General features: G+C 36.1%; 1 protein-coding gene across 7 annotated transcripts in view; it reads left to right on the top strand.

The window, feature by feature from the left end:
* Window positions 1–21,740, top strand: part of Phf3 (PHD finger protein 3) — an 80,582-nt gene that overhangs the window by 35,269 nt on the left and 23,573 nt on the right. For 6 of the 7 annotated variants that reach the window (XM_074081803.1, XM_020171927.2, XM_020171926.2 and 3 more), the window contains 6 exons: window positions 3,453–5,130; window positions 10,672–10,978; window positions 14,137–14,320; window positions 18,508–18,655; window positions 18,738–18,894; window positions 20,787–20,903. In XM_074081803.1, coding sequence (XP_073937904.1) covers window positions 3,605–5,130; window positions 10,672–10,978; window positions 14,137–14,320; window positions 18,508–18,655; window positions 18,738–18,894; window positions 20,787–20,903 — 2,439 coding nt within the window. In that variant the 5' untranslated portion in view covers window positions 3,453–3,604. Of the gene's footprint in view, window positions 1–176; window positions 249–3,452; window positions 5,131–10,671; window positions 10,979–14,136; window positions 14,321–18,507; window positions 18,656–18,737; window positions 18,895–20,786; window positions 20,904–21,740 lie in introns of all 7 variants that reach the window. The other variant, XM_020171931.2, reaches the window with a different exon arrangement.

Here is a 21,740-nt window from a genome sequence, read left to right as displayed (position 1 = left end):
GTATATCTAACATACATATGTATACACAACAATATTGCTACCTTTTGATTATTCTGACTTAGGTATTTATCTGTTGACTTCCTACTTCAGGTGATACAGTTAATAAACTATGGTTATTTTTCCTGTATAAGTTTTTATCTTTCAGAGTTGATTGATTTTATTTTTCATTTGCTTAGTTTACTCTGGACATACCAGCAATTGCACCCCAACTACTCTGCTGTTTGTCTGAATCTTCCTTAAAGAAATTTGTACGTATTAGGTATTCTGCCATTTTCATTTTATTGAAGTTTCTCTTAGTGTGTACTGGTCTGCATCTATGTGCACTGGTGTTAGTCCTGAAAGTATGACAGGAAGCTCTTACTCTGGGCTCTCTCTTTACCATTCTCCTGAAGAATCTGTTTTGGTTGAACTGATTCATTTTGTGATACACCTCTTCCAGGAGTTTTGTGAAAAAAGGGAGCACAGAGATAAACTTGGTAAACCTTGTGTGTCTGTAAATGTATTGAATCTGTTTTAACATTGAATAGAACCATGGTTTGGTTGGACATAGGATTCAAGGTTGGAAATCACTTTTCTTTGGAAATTTGAAGGTGTTGCTCCATTTTCTAACTTAAGTGTTAGGAGAAAATTACTCTTTTTTTGTTTGTTTGTTTTTGATACTTTCATCTTAAGCTCTTGTGTTTTGATATTTCATGAAAATATATCTTGGTGTTAGGTATATATTTACATATTGAGTTATTCATTAGAACCTTTAGTTTGAAAACGTCTTTAATTCTGGGAAAATTTTTGAACTATTTCACAGTGAATTTTCTTAACTCTTTCTTTCTATAACTCGTCTCATCCAAGTGTCAGATGGCAGAGGCTGGCCCATCCATTTGCTTCATTTTGCCTACTCTCTTACCTTTTTGGCTTTTTAACTCGTTGATTATTCTCAAACTTTTCCATCAGGGTTTGTACTTCCAGTTTCCAAATGTACTTTTGTTTTGTTTTGGTGATGGCACTTTTGGTAGCATTCTGTTTTTATCTGTGCAATAGATAAAACCTTATTAAGACATACAAGTCTTTAAAAAATGTTTAAAACTCCTTTCATAGTTCCTCACCGTAGAAACCCTCTTTACTTTCTCTGGAGGTACAGCCAGTTTTGGGCTAGTGTTAATGGTTTTGGTTTTTGCCAATCCTGCTGTTGGGTTTATTACATCAGTTACTTCTTAAACCTCTCTTGTCTGGCTTTCAAAAATTTGTTGCTGTTTTCTTCTTTTGTTCTTCCTTTTCTTTTGGGTTCATTTCTTTTCAAATGAAATCTGTTTAAAGTAGCTATTAGTGGGGTTTTGAGGAATGAATAATGAGTAAGCTTAGTTGCATGTATTTGTCTCATTTCTTGATTTATATTTTTAATCAGTTTTAAAAATCACTTATTTGGCACATGTACACTTAAGACTTTGAGAAATGAGTAGAATGAGCATTGTAGAAAAATAACAAATTTTTGCCCATAGAGCCAGGCTTCAAACTAAGGGAGTTTTTATTTAGAGGAGAAAAAGTGACTTTATCTTTTGCTGAGTAAATTGCTTAATATTAGCAAATAATAGTATTTTATTAGGACATATTCACAGTTGACTGCTATTCCTTTCTTCTTTTTAGGCTCCAAGTAGGTATTAAAAGTTCTTCATTTATTAGTGAGTAATGGATGCTAAAAATTACTCAATTTCAAGATGAATAGAGTTCAAAGTTTTAAAAATCATCTAAATATTGAAATAAAACTTCATTCAAGTTTTAATTATTTAAAAAATATGTACCCTAGCCTGCAATAAATAGTTCATAATCCATTAAATAATTTTAAAAAATTATACTTTTGGACTGGTGGAGTGGCTCAAGTGGTAGTGTGCCTGCCTAGCAAGCATGAGGTCCTGAGAAACCCCCATACCAGAAGCAAAGAAGTACTTTCCTACTGTCCAGAGATTGTGCCTGAGTCCTCGGGAAATTAGAAGGGGTTCCCAGGATTAAATTCATTTTACAAACTGGTAAAAATAGAGAGTGAAAGAGTGCTACTAATAACTTTAAATTAGGGTCTTGAGCATTACCTGGGATTGCTTCAGGCAAGGACACACTCCACCTTAAAGATTCTCATAGTCCTATTATAAATGACAAAGTAGGGAACTACTGAAAATACTAGAGCACAGTAGGTTCTGTGACTTAGAAAACTGGTGTGTCCATGTGGACTTAATTAGAGGTATTGGTGGATGGCACAACCTTGCAAGTAGTTTCATGTTTTGAGTTTTAATTTGTGGATTTTTTTCTGCTTAGTGAAATTTTTAGTTCTCTTTCCAGTTTGCATTTTGTGTTTCTCCTTCTCTTTGAAGATTTTTTAGCAACATTGTTAAAGGTGGGAAGCTCTGTAAAATTTTTTGTACTTTCCTTATTTTCTATTATAATGCAATTGTAAATTTTTTGGTGTGTTTGTGGTACTGATATACACATTTCTTTCTTAAGAATAAGCTGGGTGGCAGCGGTTGACACCTATAATCATAGCTACTCAGGAGGCAGAGATGAGGAGGATCACAGTTCAAAGCCAGCCCTGGCTGGCAGAGTCTGCCAGACCCTATCTTGGAAAGATCCATCACAAAAAAGGGCTGGCAGAGTAGCTTAAGGTATAGGCCCTGAGTTCAGACCCGAGTATGGGCCAGGTGTGTTGACTCAAGCCTGTAATCCTACTTCTTGGCAGGCAGAGATCAAGAGGATTATAGTTCCAGGGCCAGCCTGGACAAAAAGTTTGTGACACTCCATCTCAACCAATGACTGGGTGCAGTGACATGTGCCTGTCATTCTGTCTACACAGTGAAGCACAAATAGGATCAAGGTTCACATTTGCCCAGGCATAAACTCAAAAATAACCAACACAAAAATGGCTGGTAGAGTGACTCTGACTCAAGTGGTAGAGTCCCCAGTACCGCCCCCCCCAAAAAAATTAGTTTGAATGATAAAATGGTAATGTAACAGAAATATATTGAAAAAGGAATTAGAGATCTTTTGAGGTTATTTCTTGAAATACCCAGCTCCTGTGTGTGATAGGCAGTTTTACTTGAGTTTATTGTCATTTGAACTTTCTTGGTTTCGTATAATTTACAAATACTTAATGTTTGAAAATGTATGATGATCTTTCTTCATAAGCATTAATGATTAAGGCTCATTTTACTCATTTTGACTTCTACCTTCTTATGGAGAAGAGACTTGATGAAAACATTTCTTGTAATAAGTTTATAATACCAATCTCAATTTAATAGAGGTTCTCCATGCCAGAATTTAAAAGAGTTTCGATAAGTATAAAATAGACATGTGCTAAATTGTATTTATATATGAATATATATATATATAGGTTTATATATCTATAGATCATCACAAGTACAGTACCTTTTTGTTGAAATGATCACTTCTGTTTATTTTTTTCCTTACAATAGAACAAGTGAGAAGTCTGCGACAGAGCACTATTGCTAAGCGTTCCAGTGCAGCCCCTTTAAGTAGCACAAAGAAAGCATCCGGGAAGATTGCATCTGCCCCTAAAGTAGGAGTGAGACAACCAGAACGGTGTCAGCTTAAAGAAGAAGTTGGCATGACATTGAAATCCGAGTACCATAAGGAGAACAGAAGGAGCAGCCGCCACACTGAGCAAATTGAAGGGGCACCAGAAGTATCAGTGTCTTCAAGTCATTCTTCAGTGTCACCCTCCCATGAAATGAATGATGAAGCTGGATTAGACTCCGATCATAGGTGTAGCAGTCAGAGACAAGCACATGTGCCATCTCACGAGTTAAATTGTCCACTTCTTTCAGAGACTTGTGTTAGTACTGAAGAGAAGAAAAATGAAGCTCTGATGGAATGTACAATTGAGACTGTTAGTAGCCCGCTATTTAAGTTTTCAGACAAAGAGGAAGATGAACAGAATGATTCCATTTCAACTAAAATAGGTGAGGCTATTGAAGAAAGGCAGGCAGAGGGAAAACTTGAACAAGAATCAAAGGAGATTGTAAAATTATCCCATGAAGATGACCGAATTATTAAGGAACCCGAAGCTTCTGATATTTCTGGTGATGCTGCTTGTACACATTCAGATAATGCAGGTTTGTCTAGCTCAGTGGATGAAGTGGCTGAATGTCATTTGCAATTGAAGAACACTATGGGTGGTGTTGATGAAACCGAGAACTCCCTTCAGAGAAGCACAGTGGAGCCATTGGGTTGTTGTGAAGACTCGGAGTCCCACAGTGTGCAGTCACCAAGCACTGAGTTTCATAAATCAGACTTAGAAGTGCTAGACACTTGTGCATTTGAACCAGCGACTAATGTTTTAGAAAATACTATTTGTAATGTGCCTGACCAAAATTCAAAGCAGTTGAATATTACTGAAAGCATTAAAATGCAGTCTCATGAAACAGCAGACCTCCAGGATGACAGAAGCAGCTTAGAGCCCAAAAACGTAAAATCCAAACATGCAAAACCTGTAATTCATTCTAAGCAAAATGTACCCACAGAAACACCAAGGAAAATTGTTGCAGCAAAGCATGAAGGACTTCATAACAAAACTAAAGTTAATATCAAAGGTGTGAAACGAAATGCCGATGAAGCAGAATCTCAGCAGAATTGTTACAGGCCAGTCAAAGTGAGGAAAAAACAAGTTGAGAAGGATCCAAAGGTTCAGAGCTGCAATTCTGGAGTCAAATCTGTGAAAAATCAAGGCCATTCTGTATTGAAGAAAACAACACAGGATCAACACTTAGCACGTGAACATCACCCTGCACACATTGGAAATGTCCCACATCCCAGCCAGAAGCAGTGCCAGAAGCCTCAGCAGTCAGCACCAGTTGTGAAAGCCGCTGGTCATATGAAGGAAGAGCAGGAACAGCCGAGTGAGTATGTCAAGGAGGAGGATAAAATGAAACAAAAGAAACCAGAGAAGAACCTACAGCCTCGCCAGAGAAGAAGCAGCAGAAGTTTTTCTTTGGATGAGCCACCGTTGTTCATTCCAGACAACATAGCTACTGTAAAAAGAGAAGGTTCAGATCACTGCTCCTCATTTGAAAGCAAATACATGTGGACTCCCAGCAAGCAATGTGGGTTTTGCAAAAAACCACATGGCAACAGGTGTGTGTGCATGCGTGTGTGTATGAGTGATGTGTACATTGAAGAGAAAAAAACTTTTGAGGGGGTGGGATTAGTGTGAGAACATTTTTTAATAGGAAGAATTTATTTGAAGACTTTTCCACAAGCCCCACATCAATCCTGGATAAATGATAGAAAGCTGGAACTACTGAATCCCCAAATATATCATCCTAGAACGTTTAACAAGCATAGTCCCATACATGTGGGAATGTGTTGTAACCAGTTGAGTGTAGTCATTGCATCTGATTAAAAACAAACAAAACCCCCCACCATTTTGGTAATCAGAAAATTGTGACGCTGCCTTGAGACTGTAAGTTATATATAATTTTATTTGGCTGGAAAAGAACTAGTAATAAAGTGTGAAGGTCATAATGGAAATTTTATTTTTCTTTTGAAGTTATTTCTTTTTTTTAATGATGCACATTAACAACTTAGTACCATCCCCTTAAAACCATCAAACTTGACCTTAGAATGAAATTTGATAGCTAAAGTAACTGAATTTTGTGTATAATGGAGTAGAGTTAAAACGTGTACTTCCTTTTGATACGTTTCAGTGATTTTAACAATTTCTTGTGAGTTCTAATCTTTCAGAATTCTAGTTTTTTTTTTTTTTTAAACCAACACTTTTCATTATTTTTTTTTGGATTCCATGTTTGACAGTTTACTCCCCATCCCTAGTGTATTTTTTATTTCATATTTTTTATATGAAAAGGAAGAAAACAGATGAAGTGACGTTTGCAGCTACAAGATTGTCCTGATGAAGTGTTTTCATTGCTGTTGGAACTTCTATCAACACGATAAAAATAAATTAGAATTTGTATACTATAGTAGTAGTATATGTCTTCACGAGAGTAAATGTCAGAGTGACTTTTCCCAGTGCTATCAGATTATATGAAATGAAACCAAATTTAGAGTCAAGTGTGTTGAAATACATTCTTTTGGAGGGCAGGGGTGGTGTTGCTGCTCTAAAAAATGTTTTATGCCATAGGGTTTCTTACTTATGTATTTATTTTTGAGACAGGGTCTTGCCATGTATCGAGGCTGGCCTTGAACTTGGCAATTCCTCCTGCCTCAGCCTCCTGAGTGCTGAGATTTTACAGGTGTGCACCATGATGCCCCAGCAGATTCTTCTTTTATGCCAGCCAGTAGCCTATTTTTGGTGTCAGGAGTTACTTCATAACAAAGTGTACTCCAGTCACTTGTGTGAATGCAGTGTTTTATTTGCCCCATTTAACTCATGGTTTTCATTTAAAACACCTGCTTCACTCATTCTGAAGAGAGCTTGCTGTTTTTAGACTTAAGAGAATTAATGGTTTAATTGTGCTTTTCAGTTCCCTTTTAATAAAAGCCAGACCTTTTATATGCTAGAATCTTACAAAAATAATTACATAGACGTATGGTCAGAGAAATGGAGCAGGAGCACTGAGTGAAACTTGGACCTAGAGTTGGAAGTGTTTTAAGTATGTTATAATGTAACTTTAAGATTCTTTTTTTTTTTGTCCGACTGGAGTTTGAACTAAAGGCTTTACATTTGAAAAGCAGGGCCCTACTGTCTGAGCCACCCCTCCAGCCCATTTGCTTGTTATTTTGGAGATGGGGTCTTGTGAACTATTTGCCCTAGGTGGCCTCAAATCTGGATCCTCCTGATGTCAGCTTTCCAGGTAGTTAGGATTACAGGTGTGAGCCACCGATGCCCAATATACATAAACTGCTGTAATGCCAGTCTTCAGGATTTTGCGCAGGTGTTTTGATGCTGACTGTCACTTTGTCATCAACAGTCATTTTTGTAAAATGAAGATTAGGTGTTTCATTAAAATTTTTTAACCTAATGTCACTTTCTGTGTCTATGGTATAACATACAGAATTTCTTTGCCCCAGTCTGGAAAAAAAACTGTAGAATGTTAGCTATATAGGGATTTTGGGTTCACCCCGTAATTGACCTGGATAATATAACATTGAAACAATCAGGTTTTGAAGCAGTTTTTACATAATCTTTCATTCAAATAAAGAAGCCTAAGTAATTTGATTGCTTTTTTCTTTACTTATACTAGCCATCACTGTTTTGTTATATTGTGCTTGCATACATTGAGTTTACTGAAAAATGTACCTTTCACACACACAGTATGTAATGTTCTAATTTTAATCCATAGGTAAAAATGTGAATTTGCTTGGAGAGACATGTAAATAACTTTAATTTTGGTTTCATGTACTAGTCACATTGGAAACTTTGTCAGTATGACACATGACATTTTCTGGCATTAATGACATACATTAACTCTTCAGTATTTTACATACATTACAACTGTATGTGTCTAGTTGGAAATTATGTTTTGTAATACATTCCCGACACAGCCAGATGTGGTATTTGACCATAGCAGTTTTTGCACATTCTGAAGACAGTAGGTCTATTGTAACATGTTGGGTATTGGGGTTTTACTATTGTTTTATTTTTTGTCTCCATTTATTTTCCTGATTCAGCCTTATACTAAACATAAATTATTTTTAAAATGAGACTTTTATTGTCTTTTATTTTTAAATAAATGTGACTTTTGAACCTCTTCAATGTAAGCTAATATTTTGAAAGGAAGAAGTGTTAGTCTTTATATATTATCTACCTGTGGTTTCATTTTCCCAAAATATGCTTGTTATCTTTAATATGGATTGCAGTTTCTTGGCCCCAGTTGTAGATTTGTACATGAAATTTAGAAAAGGCAGAAAACCAAAAAATGGATTCATGTTTTATATTCAGACAGCACTGTTTTTGGGAAGGAAATTCTTTTCTAGTATGAATGTTAACTGGCTTTTCCCAGGATTTCAAGAGTTTTATAGAGAATATTTTTTCTCTGCAGATTAGCTTGTTTATTCAAGTGACTTAATGTTTATGTGGAGTAGAATCCCTTCTTCTTGGAAGAGTGAATACATATTCAGTCACAGGAACGTGCTCACAGACTCTCACCCACAGGCAACACTTGCTAGGACTGAAGGCCAGTGCCTATAATATTAATAAATTTGTGACATGAACTTGTTAAAAGGAGGAGTTCTCAGTGTTTCCTCTGTAATTTACTTTGGAGAAACTTGAAAGTTTCTAAGAATATTTTTTGATTCATGCCAAAAAGATTAGAATAAATATTAGAAGTTTAAGTGTGCTTTTAATTGTCCCATGGCAGATCTAATTTATTTATTTTTGCTGTTAGCTTATGTATGAACACATCATAGTAAAAGAAGACAACATAATTGCTGCACTCTGACTCATACTGATTTGTTCCAGCTAACTGAATCAGATGATACTGTCTTTAGAGATTTGTCCCTTGATAGTCTGAAGTCAAGGACAGAGCAGAGAGTGGGAGAGTTAACTCAAAGTTGCTCCCACTGCTGCTTTTGCTATGCCTCCCTATTCCTGTGTTTAAAGTAGAACAGTAACCCAGAAAAGGAACAGAACACCCTCTTTTGTGAGAAGCCATTTTAAAAAAGAAAAAAATACAGATTGAGAACTTTATAATATATTTAAATTCCATGCCTAAATATGGTTGGGTAATCAGCTCCACATTAAAGTGAATTTTATTTCCCTGTGGACATGTGGAGATTATTTTTTATCAATTTCACTTTTTCCTGATTTGTTAGAAAATTTTACTTAGCTGCATTTTAAAACATGAAACCTGAACTATTAAGATAACATAGATGGCACTGTAAATTTGCTTTTCAAAGCCTCTTAAGTTTGAGACATTTCCAAAATAAGCTTGAAATAGGTATGGTGAAATAATGACCTGACAAATTGTATCATAAAACTTGTCTTCCCTGGTTAAGTCAAATAAAAATTTGAAAACACATTGTGTTTTATAATTTGACATTTAGAATTTGATTTGGAATAAAAGCATAATTTGTAAGTTTTTAAGTTGTGTTTACTGAAAATGTTCCAAGCTTCCTTTGAAGAAATCTTAATACAGCTTTGGCTGTGTAAGAGCTTACCATTTGCTTTCTTTCAGTATTTCAAAGCTCTCATATTAGACAGTTGGTTTCATTAACTAACAGTCCCTTTTAACTTTGCAACCAGAAGTAGAAGAATAGTTCATCAAACCCTTTTCTCCCTATTGGGAGAAACATGAAAGCCATTGAAAATCTCAAACTTTTAGAAACTATTTCTATCATACACACATCAATTTGAAAATTTTCTCACTTGGCTCATGAATCCAAAACATTACATCAGTTTTCATTTTTCAAAGCAAAGCGTCGTTGGTAAGATGAGAACTACTGATAAAACTAGCACAGGCATTACTTAATAGCTAACTCAAGACATGAGGTCAGGTCCCAGAGGTAACAAACAGTAGCTTGGCATACAATGCAGAAATGGAAGAAGTGCTGCCATTGAGGAATGAGGTGTTTAGCATGACTCTAAAAACACCTTGTGAAGATAAGAGTTCTAGCTTTTCCAGTCCCCATGTTTAAATGGCCTCTGGTGTATTCACAGTTGGCTATACCACCTAGTGTAATTGACATTCCTTTGGCACTGGTGGCTATGTCACCCTTATCAAAATCAGTGGCACAAAGTCCTTAAGTGAGGACTGAATCTTATAAGCAAACCATGAGTTGCTAGACCAAAGAAGGAAAAAAGGAAAATGTTTAGCATGAATGTTTGAAGTGGGCTTTGTAGCTTTCCTGACAATGGGTTGAGGATTATGTAAGATAACTCTTTCCTTCATATTGCTGTTCGTATATCCAGTTTGCTATTTTACTCAAAAGTGGTTGCAAAGACCCTTTTATATTAGGAAAATAGATTTTTAATCTCATATCCCTGGACTTTCAGCTAGTGAGTTTTAGCTAAAACTCAGTAAAACTTGCAGTAAAAGGAAAACTGATGATGAGTTTCTGATTAAAACCCAACCTGAATATTAGTCTATATTAAGATAAAAGTAGATTGTTTTTGGTAATACTAGGGCTTGCTAGGCAAGAGTTTTTGCCGCTTGAGCCATGCCCCCAGGCCAGTCTTTTATTTGTGAAAATGGGTTTATTATCTGAAACTTGGGCATTAGTAAGAAAGTCCTCATCCAAAAGAGCTGAATCAACATGACTGAACGAATATTTTGAGCTTGTATAAAGTGGCCATTAAGAAAGAGTCTGAGAGACTCCATTGTTAGTTTTTGATACCTTTGTCATAAATAAATTGCTTAATTTGTATAAATAGTTCTTTCCCAGCTTTGTGTTTTATAGCAGATCTTTTGGGTGCCTTCTTTTAGCCTCTGCAGTATAGGAGTTCTTTGTTACTCTGTACTGATAAACCTTGGTTTCATCCTGGTGGTGTTTGTGTGTGCTGTCCCCTCTCTGCAGTATTTTCTCAGGCATATCAGAGGGAAATATTTGGTCCAAATTCCATTTTTGTAGAATATTCTGTTTGAAAACTTGCTCCATCTTGCACTTAGGAATTGGGTAAAGATGAAAAACATGCAAAGTAACAAAATTTAATTCAGTCTCACTTTTGACATTAATTTAAAATGTGCATTTATATCAGTTTCTTTTTCCCCTCTCCAGGTTTATGGTTGGCTGTGGGAGATGTGATGACTGGTTTCATGGTGATTGTGTTGGGTTAAGTCTTTCTCAAGCACAACAAATGGGAGAGGAGGACAAGGAATATGTGTGTGTGAAATGCTGTGCTGAAGAAGACAAAAAGACTGAAATGTTAGACACTGATACTTCAGAGAACCACGCTACATTTGAAGTCCATAGTGAAGATAAAGCTGTGGAATGTGACAAGCTTGGGTCGTCAAAGCACATAACAAATGACAAAACCAAATATGTAGATGACACAGTGAAGCACAAGGTCAAAATTTCAAAACGGGTGAGCTTTTCATTGATATATTTGTTACTATAAGAAACTTGTATGTGCAGACCACAAGAGGCTTGAAACTTATTTCAAGGTTCAGTGTTCCAGTGGACATTCTTATTTTCTTGTAAGAATGAGTTAATTTTAGTTTTTTTTTTATTTTTGGCATCTTTAGAATAAAGCCTTATTTCTCATTCTTTTGTGCTGTTTCTAGCCTGTAGTTTGATGCTTGAATTTTCTGTAGTAGGATGTTCTTGTTTTGTGGCCTTCAGTATAAATTGTGCTTGCTAAGGTTTTTCTTTTTGTGTGTGTGTGTGTTACTGGGGCTTGAACTCAGGGCCTTCACCTTGAGCCATTCTGCAAGCCTGCCTTATTTTTGTGAAGAGTTTTATTTGCTCAGACTGGCTTCAAATCATGATCCTCCTGATCTCTGCCTCCTGAATAGCTAGGATTACAGGTGTGAGCCACTGGTACCCAGCTTGTGCTTGCTAAGTTTTAAAAACACCTTTTCAGTCATAAATATCTATTAATGCTTTTTTTGAGGGGTGGGGGTGATACTGCAATTTTGGGGTAGGCGCTGTACCACTTGAGCCATGTCTCCAACCCAGTATCTACTAATTTAATCATTTGGCATTATTGGAAGAGTTATTTTCTTTAAGGAAAAATAGCCTTTTTTTTTTTCCTCCTAAAAACATTTGTTACCATACTTGCTTGGAACTCTTATCTCACACTTTCTCTTAAAATAGGGATGTTTTTAAAAAGTTGTCAGTTTTCTCTGATCTTAACATTTTTAACTACCTTCTGAAAATATTTTCTAAATAGAAATTTCAAGCTTCCCAGTCTTTCAGAGGAGAAATACATAAAGGACACACCAATTTTTTGGATTAATTTTTGTTTGAGGTTCACTGTATGGTTCAGGCTGGCCTTGAACTCATTATGTAGCTCAGGCTGCTCTTGAACTCTCAATCCTCCCACCTCAGCCTCTTGAGCCTGCCTTAGGCAGGAGCCACTATATCCACATTCTGATTGCATTTTCTTAATTATTTTCACTGCCTTTGATTTTTCTAATCCTTGTTTTATTATAGAATACTGCTGAGGAGGAAACACAGTGGCAATAAATGTTTAAAAATGGACAACTAATAATCTAAAACACAAAAAGAACATGGACTTTAGACACTGGAAGCATTTAGTGCAGCCACTTTGACTTGTTAATATGCTACACAACATTGCTAGGAAGTGATGGAATAGATTCTATGTAAACATTGCAAGGAAACCCATCTCCATTTTTATAAAGGTCCATTAGCAGGTTCTTCAGTTGAGCTGAAGTTTGTGTCCATGAAATGCCTTAGTTCTATTAAAGCTAATTTTCTACAACCTGTTTGGGGAGGTAATTCAGATTGAAGAGCCTGAGGATGTCTCCCTAGAGTCTCCCTCATTATGTACAAGCTCAGTTCTTCTAGACAAGTCTTGATTAATTCTGGTTTGTCAAATCCTTGAAATTTCCTGTCTGACTTTTTTTTTTTTTTTTTGGGTTGTGCTGGGGTTTGAACTCGGGCCTTGAGTTTGCTAGGCAGGCGCCCTTCCACTTGAGCCACCAGCCTGGCTTTCTAACAAGGATTTTTGAGAATCAGATTTGTCCTTTTATATTTGCTATTACTTAGTTGATTTGGTCAGCATTAACATCATTGGTAGTATGGACCTGAGAGCTCTATTAAGCGCTTTCTAGTTTATCTTTGGAAAGCTTCCATATATTATTAACTTTTAATCATTTCCTTTTGTGTGTAATTTCTTGGATAGCTCAGGCTGGAGGCTTGACTCCAGTGGCTGAACTTCTTCTTAGCAAGCACAAGGCCCTGAGTTCAAACCCCAGTACTGCAAAAAAAAAAAAAAAATACAGCTCATTGTATTGTCATTTAGCTGAGTTAGCTGAGTTGTCTTGCCTAAAAAGGTATTATAAATATTAACACTGTTAACGTTTCAACAAACTCCTATATCCCATATCTATATTAGAAAAGGACCTGAGGATTTTTCTGATTTTGTAAGTGCACGCAGTGTCCAAGTGATCGTTCGTTCCTTTTCTTTTTGCTCTTTGGACCTGTTTAATATTAGTTTATGGAGTCTGCTAACTTCTTATCCCTAGGTTTTTATGTTGGTCCATTTGAGTTTCTCTTGTGTTTGAGGCATGGTACTCTCTTTTTAGGTATATACCATTTAAATGTGTTCCTCTTCTTAAGGAAGTGTAGAGGTAAAAGATAAAGTTAGGGGATTCCTGTTCTAGAGACAATCATTCTTATGTATATACACTTTATTTTAAAACTTAGGTGTATCTATATACTGTATTCTTCCTAGAATGTCCTTTGAGTATGATGTGATCTCAGAATTAAAGTTTTGCTAATAATTCTTTGTGAGTTACAATTAGGACTAGTATTCTACCTCATGGGTTTAAAATTGCCAACAGGCACATTGAAAATGTAATTGATACACTTATTTTGGATGAGTGTGACTTTATTTGTTAAGAAATACGGTGAATAAATGCTTGTTTCCCCATATTTCCTTTTTTTACCTGTATCTATGGCCAACTTACCTTTATCTGATTTTTCTTTGCTAATGTTAATGAGATGATTTCTATGTCATTTTTTTTCTCCTGTATAAGCTAGAATTTTTTTTTTAAGCTGTGGGATTTGATTGAAAGCGAATCTTTTTACTGATATTCAGAAGTTATTGTTATATATCTTTTAAAACTTCAGGTTTTTTTGGCAGTTCTGGGGTTAGAACTCAGGGCCTCAGGCCTGTTAGAAAAGCACTCTACTACTTGAGCCACATCTCCAGGCTTTTTGCTTTAGTTTATTTTTAGATAAGGTCTCCACTACACTTTTGCCTAGGCCGGCTTCAGACTATGTCCTACCTAACCCTCCTGAGAAGCTGGGGATATTGGTGTGTACCACTACCCTGGCTTATTTCTTGATACAATGTCTTGATAAGTTTTTGTCTAGACTGGTCTTGAACCACAATCCTCCTATCTCCACTGTGTTTAAATATTTCATGGGCTGAACTGTGTTTGATTTCTTAATAGATTGTACTACTGATTAGGTTTTAATGTTTTCATGTACATATGATTTAGGTTTGCTTTATATAGTAGTTTTCATTTTAATGAATCAAGTACTATTTTCCAGGAATCTAGTGAAGGCAAAAACTCATCAGACTGTAGAGATAATGAAATTAAAAAATGGCAGCTAGCTCCTCTTCGAAAGATGGGACAACCAGTTTTACCTCGGAGATCATCAGAAGAAAAAAGTGAAAAAATACCAAAAGAGTCCACAACTGTTATTTGCACAGGAGAGAAAGCTTCAAAACCAGGTAGTGAGAAATGTAGAAATGTATTTATTTTATTCATATACAAATGATATATTTAGGAAACTAAAAAAAATTTAACATTTTAATGGCAGTAAAAATAGGTTAGATGATTGGCTTCACTTGTAATTAGAAATGATTGCTCTGAATTCTAGGGGAGCACTGCTGCCTCCATGGTACTTGAATAGTGGTGGGAGAAGAGAGTAAGTTGACAAGTAAAAAAGGAGCATGCTGTTTTAGAGCCTGTGAAAAGAAAGGGTAGTTGTGGATGCAGAGCTGTACAGAGAGAGTGGTTTAGATGAACTGGAGGAGAGCTTGTGAGATTTGATGGAATGAAAGGTTTTAGGGAGGACTAGGTAAGGGGCATAGGAAATGAAGATTTTCAGATAATAAGCTTGGCGTTTGAGAGTGAGGAAGTCAGTGTGGCGTGATGAGAAGGTACTGCGTGGGAGATGGGATAGTAGTAGAAGATGAGTTCAGAGAGAATTTTGCAAGACCTTTGGGACCATGCAGAGAGTTTATAGTTTATTCCGAATGTTACAGAAACCGTGGAGGGTTTTGTACGAAGGAATGACAAATCAAACACCTTGGTTGTTGTGTGGATATTGGATTGTAGGAATAGAAAAAGAGTGCACTGATTAGGAGTCTATAGCAGTGTCCTGTGAAAGATGTGATGTTAGCTTACAACAGAGGTCAGATATGTTTTATAGGCTGGGGAGTGGTTCAAGTGGTAGAGTGCCTGCCTTGCAAGTGTGAGACTCTGAGTTCAAACCTCAGTACACACACACACACACACACACACACAAGATATGTTTTATAACATTGTTGGCAGCTTGCTAATGGAGTAAATAAATATAGGCAGATGAAGGAAAGAGTCTTAAATGGTTACTGGATAAAATGTCATTTACTGAGGTGAGGGAAAAAAAGATTTGGGGACAAAAATTGATAAGTGATGTTTTGTTCATTAAAACATTCCTATTAGACACAAAGGTAAGTTTATTTGCATAAACCTTTAGCTGAAGAATGTGGAGCTAATGGAACACTTTGGGGACAGCTATATAAATTTGGGACTCATGAGTGCATAGTGATATGGATCCAGATGTTAATAAGCTACAGAGCGTTCCATAATGAAGAGACAGAAGTACAGCCCTTAGAACACCAGCATTACAAGTTGGGCAGAGAAGAGGATACAGCAAAGTTGACTGAAGGTGGCCTGCGAGGAAGGAAGACAATTAAGATTTTGATGGCCACAAGCCACATGACTTTTTCAAGAGGGCAGAACTGATGACCTGTGTGAAATTCTTCTGATGAAATCTCTGAATAGACATCACTGATTTCCTTGACTAGAATGTTTTCACTGGAGCCATAGGGAACAAAAACCAAGTGTAGTAACAAAAATGTAAAGTTAGGAAAGGGAGGAATTTATTTCAGACAACTCTTTCAAGGAGTTCTGCTGGTTAAGGGAACAGAAATGTATGCTAGATGGAGGAGAATGTAGGGTCAAGGAATTTTGCTTAAGGAGGTATTATGGCATGCTTGTTTTCCAGTTTCCACAGCACCACTTACTAAAGAGATTTTTCTCCACTCTTAAGTTCTTGATGATGTTGAAAATCACTCGGTTGTAAATAAGTAGATTTATTTCTGGGATCTCTATTCTGTTCTGTTGGTCTTTGCATTTTTATGCTCGTATCATGCTATTTTGGTTACTATGACATTATAGTATGTTTTGAAATCAAGTATTTTAATGCTTTCAGTTTTACTCATGATTTGTCTTTTGGGGGCCTTTTTGTGATTCCACACAAATTTTAGGAGTGTTGTTTTCTATTTCTGGAGAATACCATTGATATTTTGTTAGGAATTAGGTTAAATCTTCAGATTGCTTTGGGTTATATGGACATTTTAACTATTAATTCTTCTAGTATCTGAACAACCGGTGTGTCTCCATTTGTGTGTGTATGTGTGGGGGTCTTCTGTTTCTTTTATCAGTGTTTTGTGGTTTTCATTGTGGAGATCGTTCACTTTCTTGGTTAAATTTATTCCAGGGTATTTTATTTTGGGGAATGGAATTGCTTTCTTGATTTCATTTTTCTCAGAAATTTCATCATTTGTGCACAAAAAGGTACTGATTTGTATGTATTGATTTTATATCCTGGAACCTTAATGAATTCATTTATTTTTTGTGGAGTGTTTAGGTTTGTCTGTGTTTAAAATCATCTTACCTGCAAACGGATAATTTGACCTCTTCATTTCCTATACGGATGTATGTTTTATTTATTTTTCTTGTCTTACTGCTTTCACAAAAATCTGAAACTTTGTGAATATCATGTCTGTGCTAAAATTTTGGGATTTTTGGATTTGGGGTGTTCAACCTGTAGTAGAGAATGTTTGTAGTAAGAGAAGACTGATGCAAGTGGGGTTGATTTAATGATGGGAAGAGGTGTTATCTGACATTTTTTTGTTTTCTCAGTGAGGTATGTAGTGAGCAAATCAAGTGAGGTTGAAGATGGAAAGGAGGTATTGATGGTTTTAAAAGAGGAGAACATGTGAAATAAATGTCTTGAAAAGTAGGAGATCAAATTTGCTAGGAAAATTTGGTAGAATTAGGGCAGAAAGTTGAGTTACCTACTTGATCTTTATCAATGCTTAATTGTGAGTACCAATGCTTAATTTTCCTCAGTTACTGCCAGATGTTTACAGCCTATTTGGGTTATTGTTATGGATGCACTTGGCTTTCATCAGAGTTGTAGTTTTGCCAGTAGAAGTGTGTAGAGGAGACAAAATAAAGGTTTTAAGTATGCAAGGGAGTGACAATAGTGTTGTACTATTTAGTCTGAGTTGATTAAAAAGTGAGGCAATGAAGATAATAAATCATTACAGTGACAGAAAGTGCTCATCATCCCTAATCATCAGGGAAATGCACACCAAAACCACTGTGGGGTATCATCTGTCCCCAAGAATGGCTGTTACAAAAAGACTGACGATAACAAGTGATAGAACCAAAGTGTCCATCACCTAATGAATGGATAAAGCAAATGTGGTACATACACAGTGCAATAATACTCCACCACAAAAAAAAAAAAAAAAAAGTGAAATCCTGTCATTGACTGAAACGTGTGTGGAGCCAGAGATCATTATGTTAAGTGAAATCATCCAGACACAGAAAGACAAGTATCAAATATTTCGCTTATATGAGAAATCTTAAGAAGGTTGATCTCATAGGAGCTGAGAATAGTCTGGTGGTTCCATGAACTGGTGGTTATCAGAAGTTGGGGAAAGTAGGATGGGAGAAGGGAAAGAGGAGGGAAGGTTGATCTATGAGTACTAAGTTACAGTTAGATGGGAGCAAAAAGTTCTGGTGTGCTGTTGCACAGCAGGGTGACTAGCAATAATAATATTTAGAAGGCCAGAAGAAAGGGTTTTGATTGTATTTCTAAAAAAATTACAAATGTTTGAGGTGATAGAGTTCATCTGATTTAAATGTTATATAATATATATGTATATCAACACATTACATGGAGCTCCAGTAATATGTAGTTTTTAACATGAATTAAAGATGAATTTTTTAAAATGCCAAAAGGGGAAAAAAGATTGCTCAGAGTGAGAAAATTTAAGTGTGTTAGATCAGAGTAATAGGATTTATAACTTTTTTAATTGTTTTTATATTTATTCATATGTGTATACATTGTTTGGGTCACCTCTCATCCCTACCCCCTGCCCCCCTCAATAGGATGTTTAACACTGAGATTTTAGAGATGTGCAGGAATCAGTAAATGTGAAAAACACATTGAGAAGCTTAACATTCAAATTAATTCTACTAAACAGTTACAGCAAGAAGAGATGGATTTTGTAATACCAGTAAGGTCACTAAATTATCTGCTCACCTAGATAGACCTAGTAAGTTCAGGTCAGGTTTTCTGACTAGGTTTTCTAAAGCTAATTAATGTATATATGTGAAAAGTAGTTCTGAAAAACCATTATCTAAATTGGGAAAAAGGGTATATACAGTTTAAAGCTTTATGCCCACTTTTTGATCACTACTCATTTTAATTAGAACTTAAGTGTCAGTAATACTTCAGTATGAACTATGGGTTCTGATCTTCTAAATAGTTTTGATTATAAACTTACATAATTCAGTATAAAGAAAAAGTCTTTTAAAAAACAGTTGAATGAGTTTTGATATTTGTTTATATTAGGTGTTCATGAGAAGCAAGAGGTAAAGAAGAAGAAAGTTGAAAAAGCAGTGCCTAATGTGCACCCTCCTGCTGCTTCTGCTGCCAAGCCTTCTGCAGACCAAATCAGACAGAGTGTCAGACATTCTCTCAAAGACATTCTTATGAAAAGGTAGCACACGTTGTTATTGCAGAGGATTGAATAATACATGCCTCATGTGTTTGAAAAGTAATTAAATTGTTCTAATTTTAAGGCTTACAGAATCAAATTTGAAGGTACCAGAGGAAAAGGCAGCAAAAGTTGCCACCAAAATTGAAAAAGAGCTTTTCTCTTTTTTTCGGGACACAGATGCTAAGTATAAGAATAAATACAGAAGTTTGATGTTCAATCTGAAAGACCCTAAAAACAACGTAAGTATGTTTTCAACCTTCCCTTGTTCCTCTCCCTCCCTCCCACTGTTCCCCTCTCCCCACTCCCTCATGCCCTACAAAGCACACACTACCCCTGAGCTCCTCCCAGGATATAATTTTAATAAAATCTTTCTGCTGCTGATTTATGAATTCTGCGTAGTTGTGAATATCTTACCCTTATTTACGTGAACTTTCTTTCTTTTACTACTGCTGTATAATCCAGAGTATGAAAAACAACTCATTTGGAAGTATTCTTAAAATAGAATTTTAATCCCTATGAACATAACTTACATTTAGATTAAAACAAAAAACTTCTGAAGCCAAGCATGGTGGTGTGTGCCTGAAGTCCTAGCTATTTGGGAGGCTGACACAAGAGGATTGCCTGAGCCAGGAGTTCATAGCCAGCCTGGGCTCTATAAACTCTGTCTCAAAAAAAAAAAAAAATCCCCCAAACTGTTGTAAAACATTTTTTACTAAATTAAATATAACTTTAGCTTTAAATACTGTTAGCAGTGGACTAAATATTAATTGAACCCTTAATGTTATCTTGTGATTTATTGCTTGAGACAGAGGAAATCCCAAAGCCACGCGTGCATGTGTGCGTGTTTGTGTACCTGGAGCAAAGGAGACCTTTGATAGATACAGAAAGCAAAAGTGATGCTGGTGAACGTTTTCAAAGTTCCAAACATGATTATCACCTCTGTGCAACATATACTTAGGTCTAGCAGGAATTTTTGCTACAGATGACTGTTGGTAATAGATGCAACCTCCTTGGATAGAAGTTTTCACATAAGTGATGTAAATTTTATAAGGATATTTGCTACAATATACTCAATGCTCCATGTTCATGCATTCTGTACCATGGATCCAACCAACAGTAGATCAGAAGACTGAAAAACTTTGCATCTGTACTGAACATGTGCAAACTTATTTTTCTAGTCATTTTTCCTAAGAGTTTGTGTAACAATCATATACCTAAGCACTTGCATTATGTGAGGTATTATAAGTAGTCCTAGCTAGGATTTCATCTTGAGTAGTGTCCCCTTAGTGGCAATAATGCATTCTGAAAAAATTGTGACCTAGCTGTTATCTAAACATCATGAGTGTATTTACACAAACTAAGATGACCACAACATCTGTCACAAGGCAATAAAATCTTATGACTCCTCCATCATACATGTGGTCCATTGTTGACTGAAATGTTACTGTGTTGCATCTGACTGTAGGATCATGTGCCTAGGTCATGTGCAGACAGTATCTGTATAAAAAAGTCTTGAGCATCTGAAGATTTTGGTATTTGGAGGGTCTTTGAGCCAGTCTCCCTGTTGATACTGAGGGGACGACTGTTGGATTTGAAGCAAACTAGCAGATCCTTAAAAGTCTACATTGTACAGTGTACCATTGTCCAAGAGTGGTCAGATACTTATTGAATTGTACAATCTATAAGCTTTTAATTAGTAATTAGTTTAAGACTTCTTGATTGTCTTTTCTCACAGTTGGTTCTTTGGCCCTTGGGCCTTGCACATGTAAAATCTCAAAAATGCATTGCCTCCAGTAGAGATCACATATGCAGTTACATTGCTATACTACAGATTGGTTATTATCACAGTTAGGATGTATCCCTGGGAAGACTTAATACAGGTTTTGGGTAGGTATATAATGCTTTCACTGTACGTGCTTCTCCATTGTGTTGATTTTTTTGTATGAAATGTATGTTTTGCTGCCTTAGAATATAAAGATGTTATTTAGTCTCTGTGTAATAGGCAATGTATAAATCATTAGATACTTGTAAATCAGTCTATAAAATTTTATTTTTTACAGTTTTATGTACAGCAGTTCCTCTTTTTTAAATGTTTGCCTCTCCATTTCTTCCCATTTTTAAATCCTTCTAGATACTATTTAAAAAAGTACTGAAGGGAGAAGTAACCCCTGATCATCTTATAAGAATGAGTCCTGAAGAACTAGCTTCTAAAGAGCTAGCTGCTTGGAGACGAAGAGAAAACAGACACGTAAGAATGTCTTAAGAGTGTGTGTTTGGCTATCAGAACCTGTATTTTTCAGTTATAGGTGAAAAATTGAGGTGAATCAATACAGAGTGTATAGTAACACACAGACTTGCTGTTTGTGTTCTTCTAATTACACACCCTCCCTCCCTTGCTTCCTTCCTCTTCTCTTTCACCCTCCCCTTTCTCTTTCCCTTTCTATTCCATTCCTGTCCCCTTTTGCTTCCTTCTCCTTCCCCTCCCCCTCCCTCTCTTTTTCCCCTCCCCCATGTGGCTCATTTGCCCAGGTTGCCCCTGCACTCCTGGACTAGAGTGATCCCCCTACTTCAGCCTCCCAAGTAGCTGGGTCTGCTGGCATGTGCCATCATGCGCAGCTTCCTCTGTTTTTAAGTTCCATGGTTTTTCCTTTTGCCAGTTTTTTTTTTTAATTCTGGTTAGCAGTTTATAGAATTACTGTGATTTGTTATAGTTTGCAAATCTGAAGAACATGAAAATAAATTCTAAACATATATGCACTTTTCATAAATACAGTTTAAAGGGATTATAAGTATTGGTAATTTGTAGAACCAGATTAAAACTTGTGCTAGTTTGTAATCCCTTATTATTTGAAGTTTAAAATTGCAGAAGCTTTGAAAAGAAAATTTTTTCAGTAGCCAATTTATCAATAAACCCTGACCTGGATGGCCATGTCTAAGTGTTTATATCCACTGACATTACCTAATATACAGTAATGCTGTGTTCATAAGCACGTAATTGTGTGGTGCTATCTGAGGTCTAACTGGTGTGCTGTGTCACATGATTTATGGGATGTGCACTATATTGGTTAGCTAGAGCTTTCAGCTA

Source organism: Castor canadensis, chromosome 8 (assembly GCF_047511655.1).
Source record: "Castor canadensis chromosome 8, mCasCan1.hap1v2, whole genome shotgun sequence".
NCBI lineage: Eukaryota > Metazoa > Chordata > Mammalia > Rodentia > Castoridae > Castor > Castor canadensis.
This window is presented reverse-complemented; position numbering and strand designations above follow the sequence as displayed.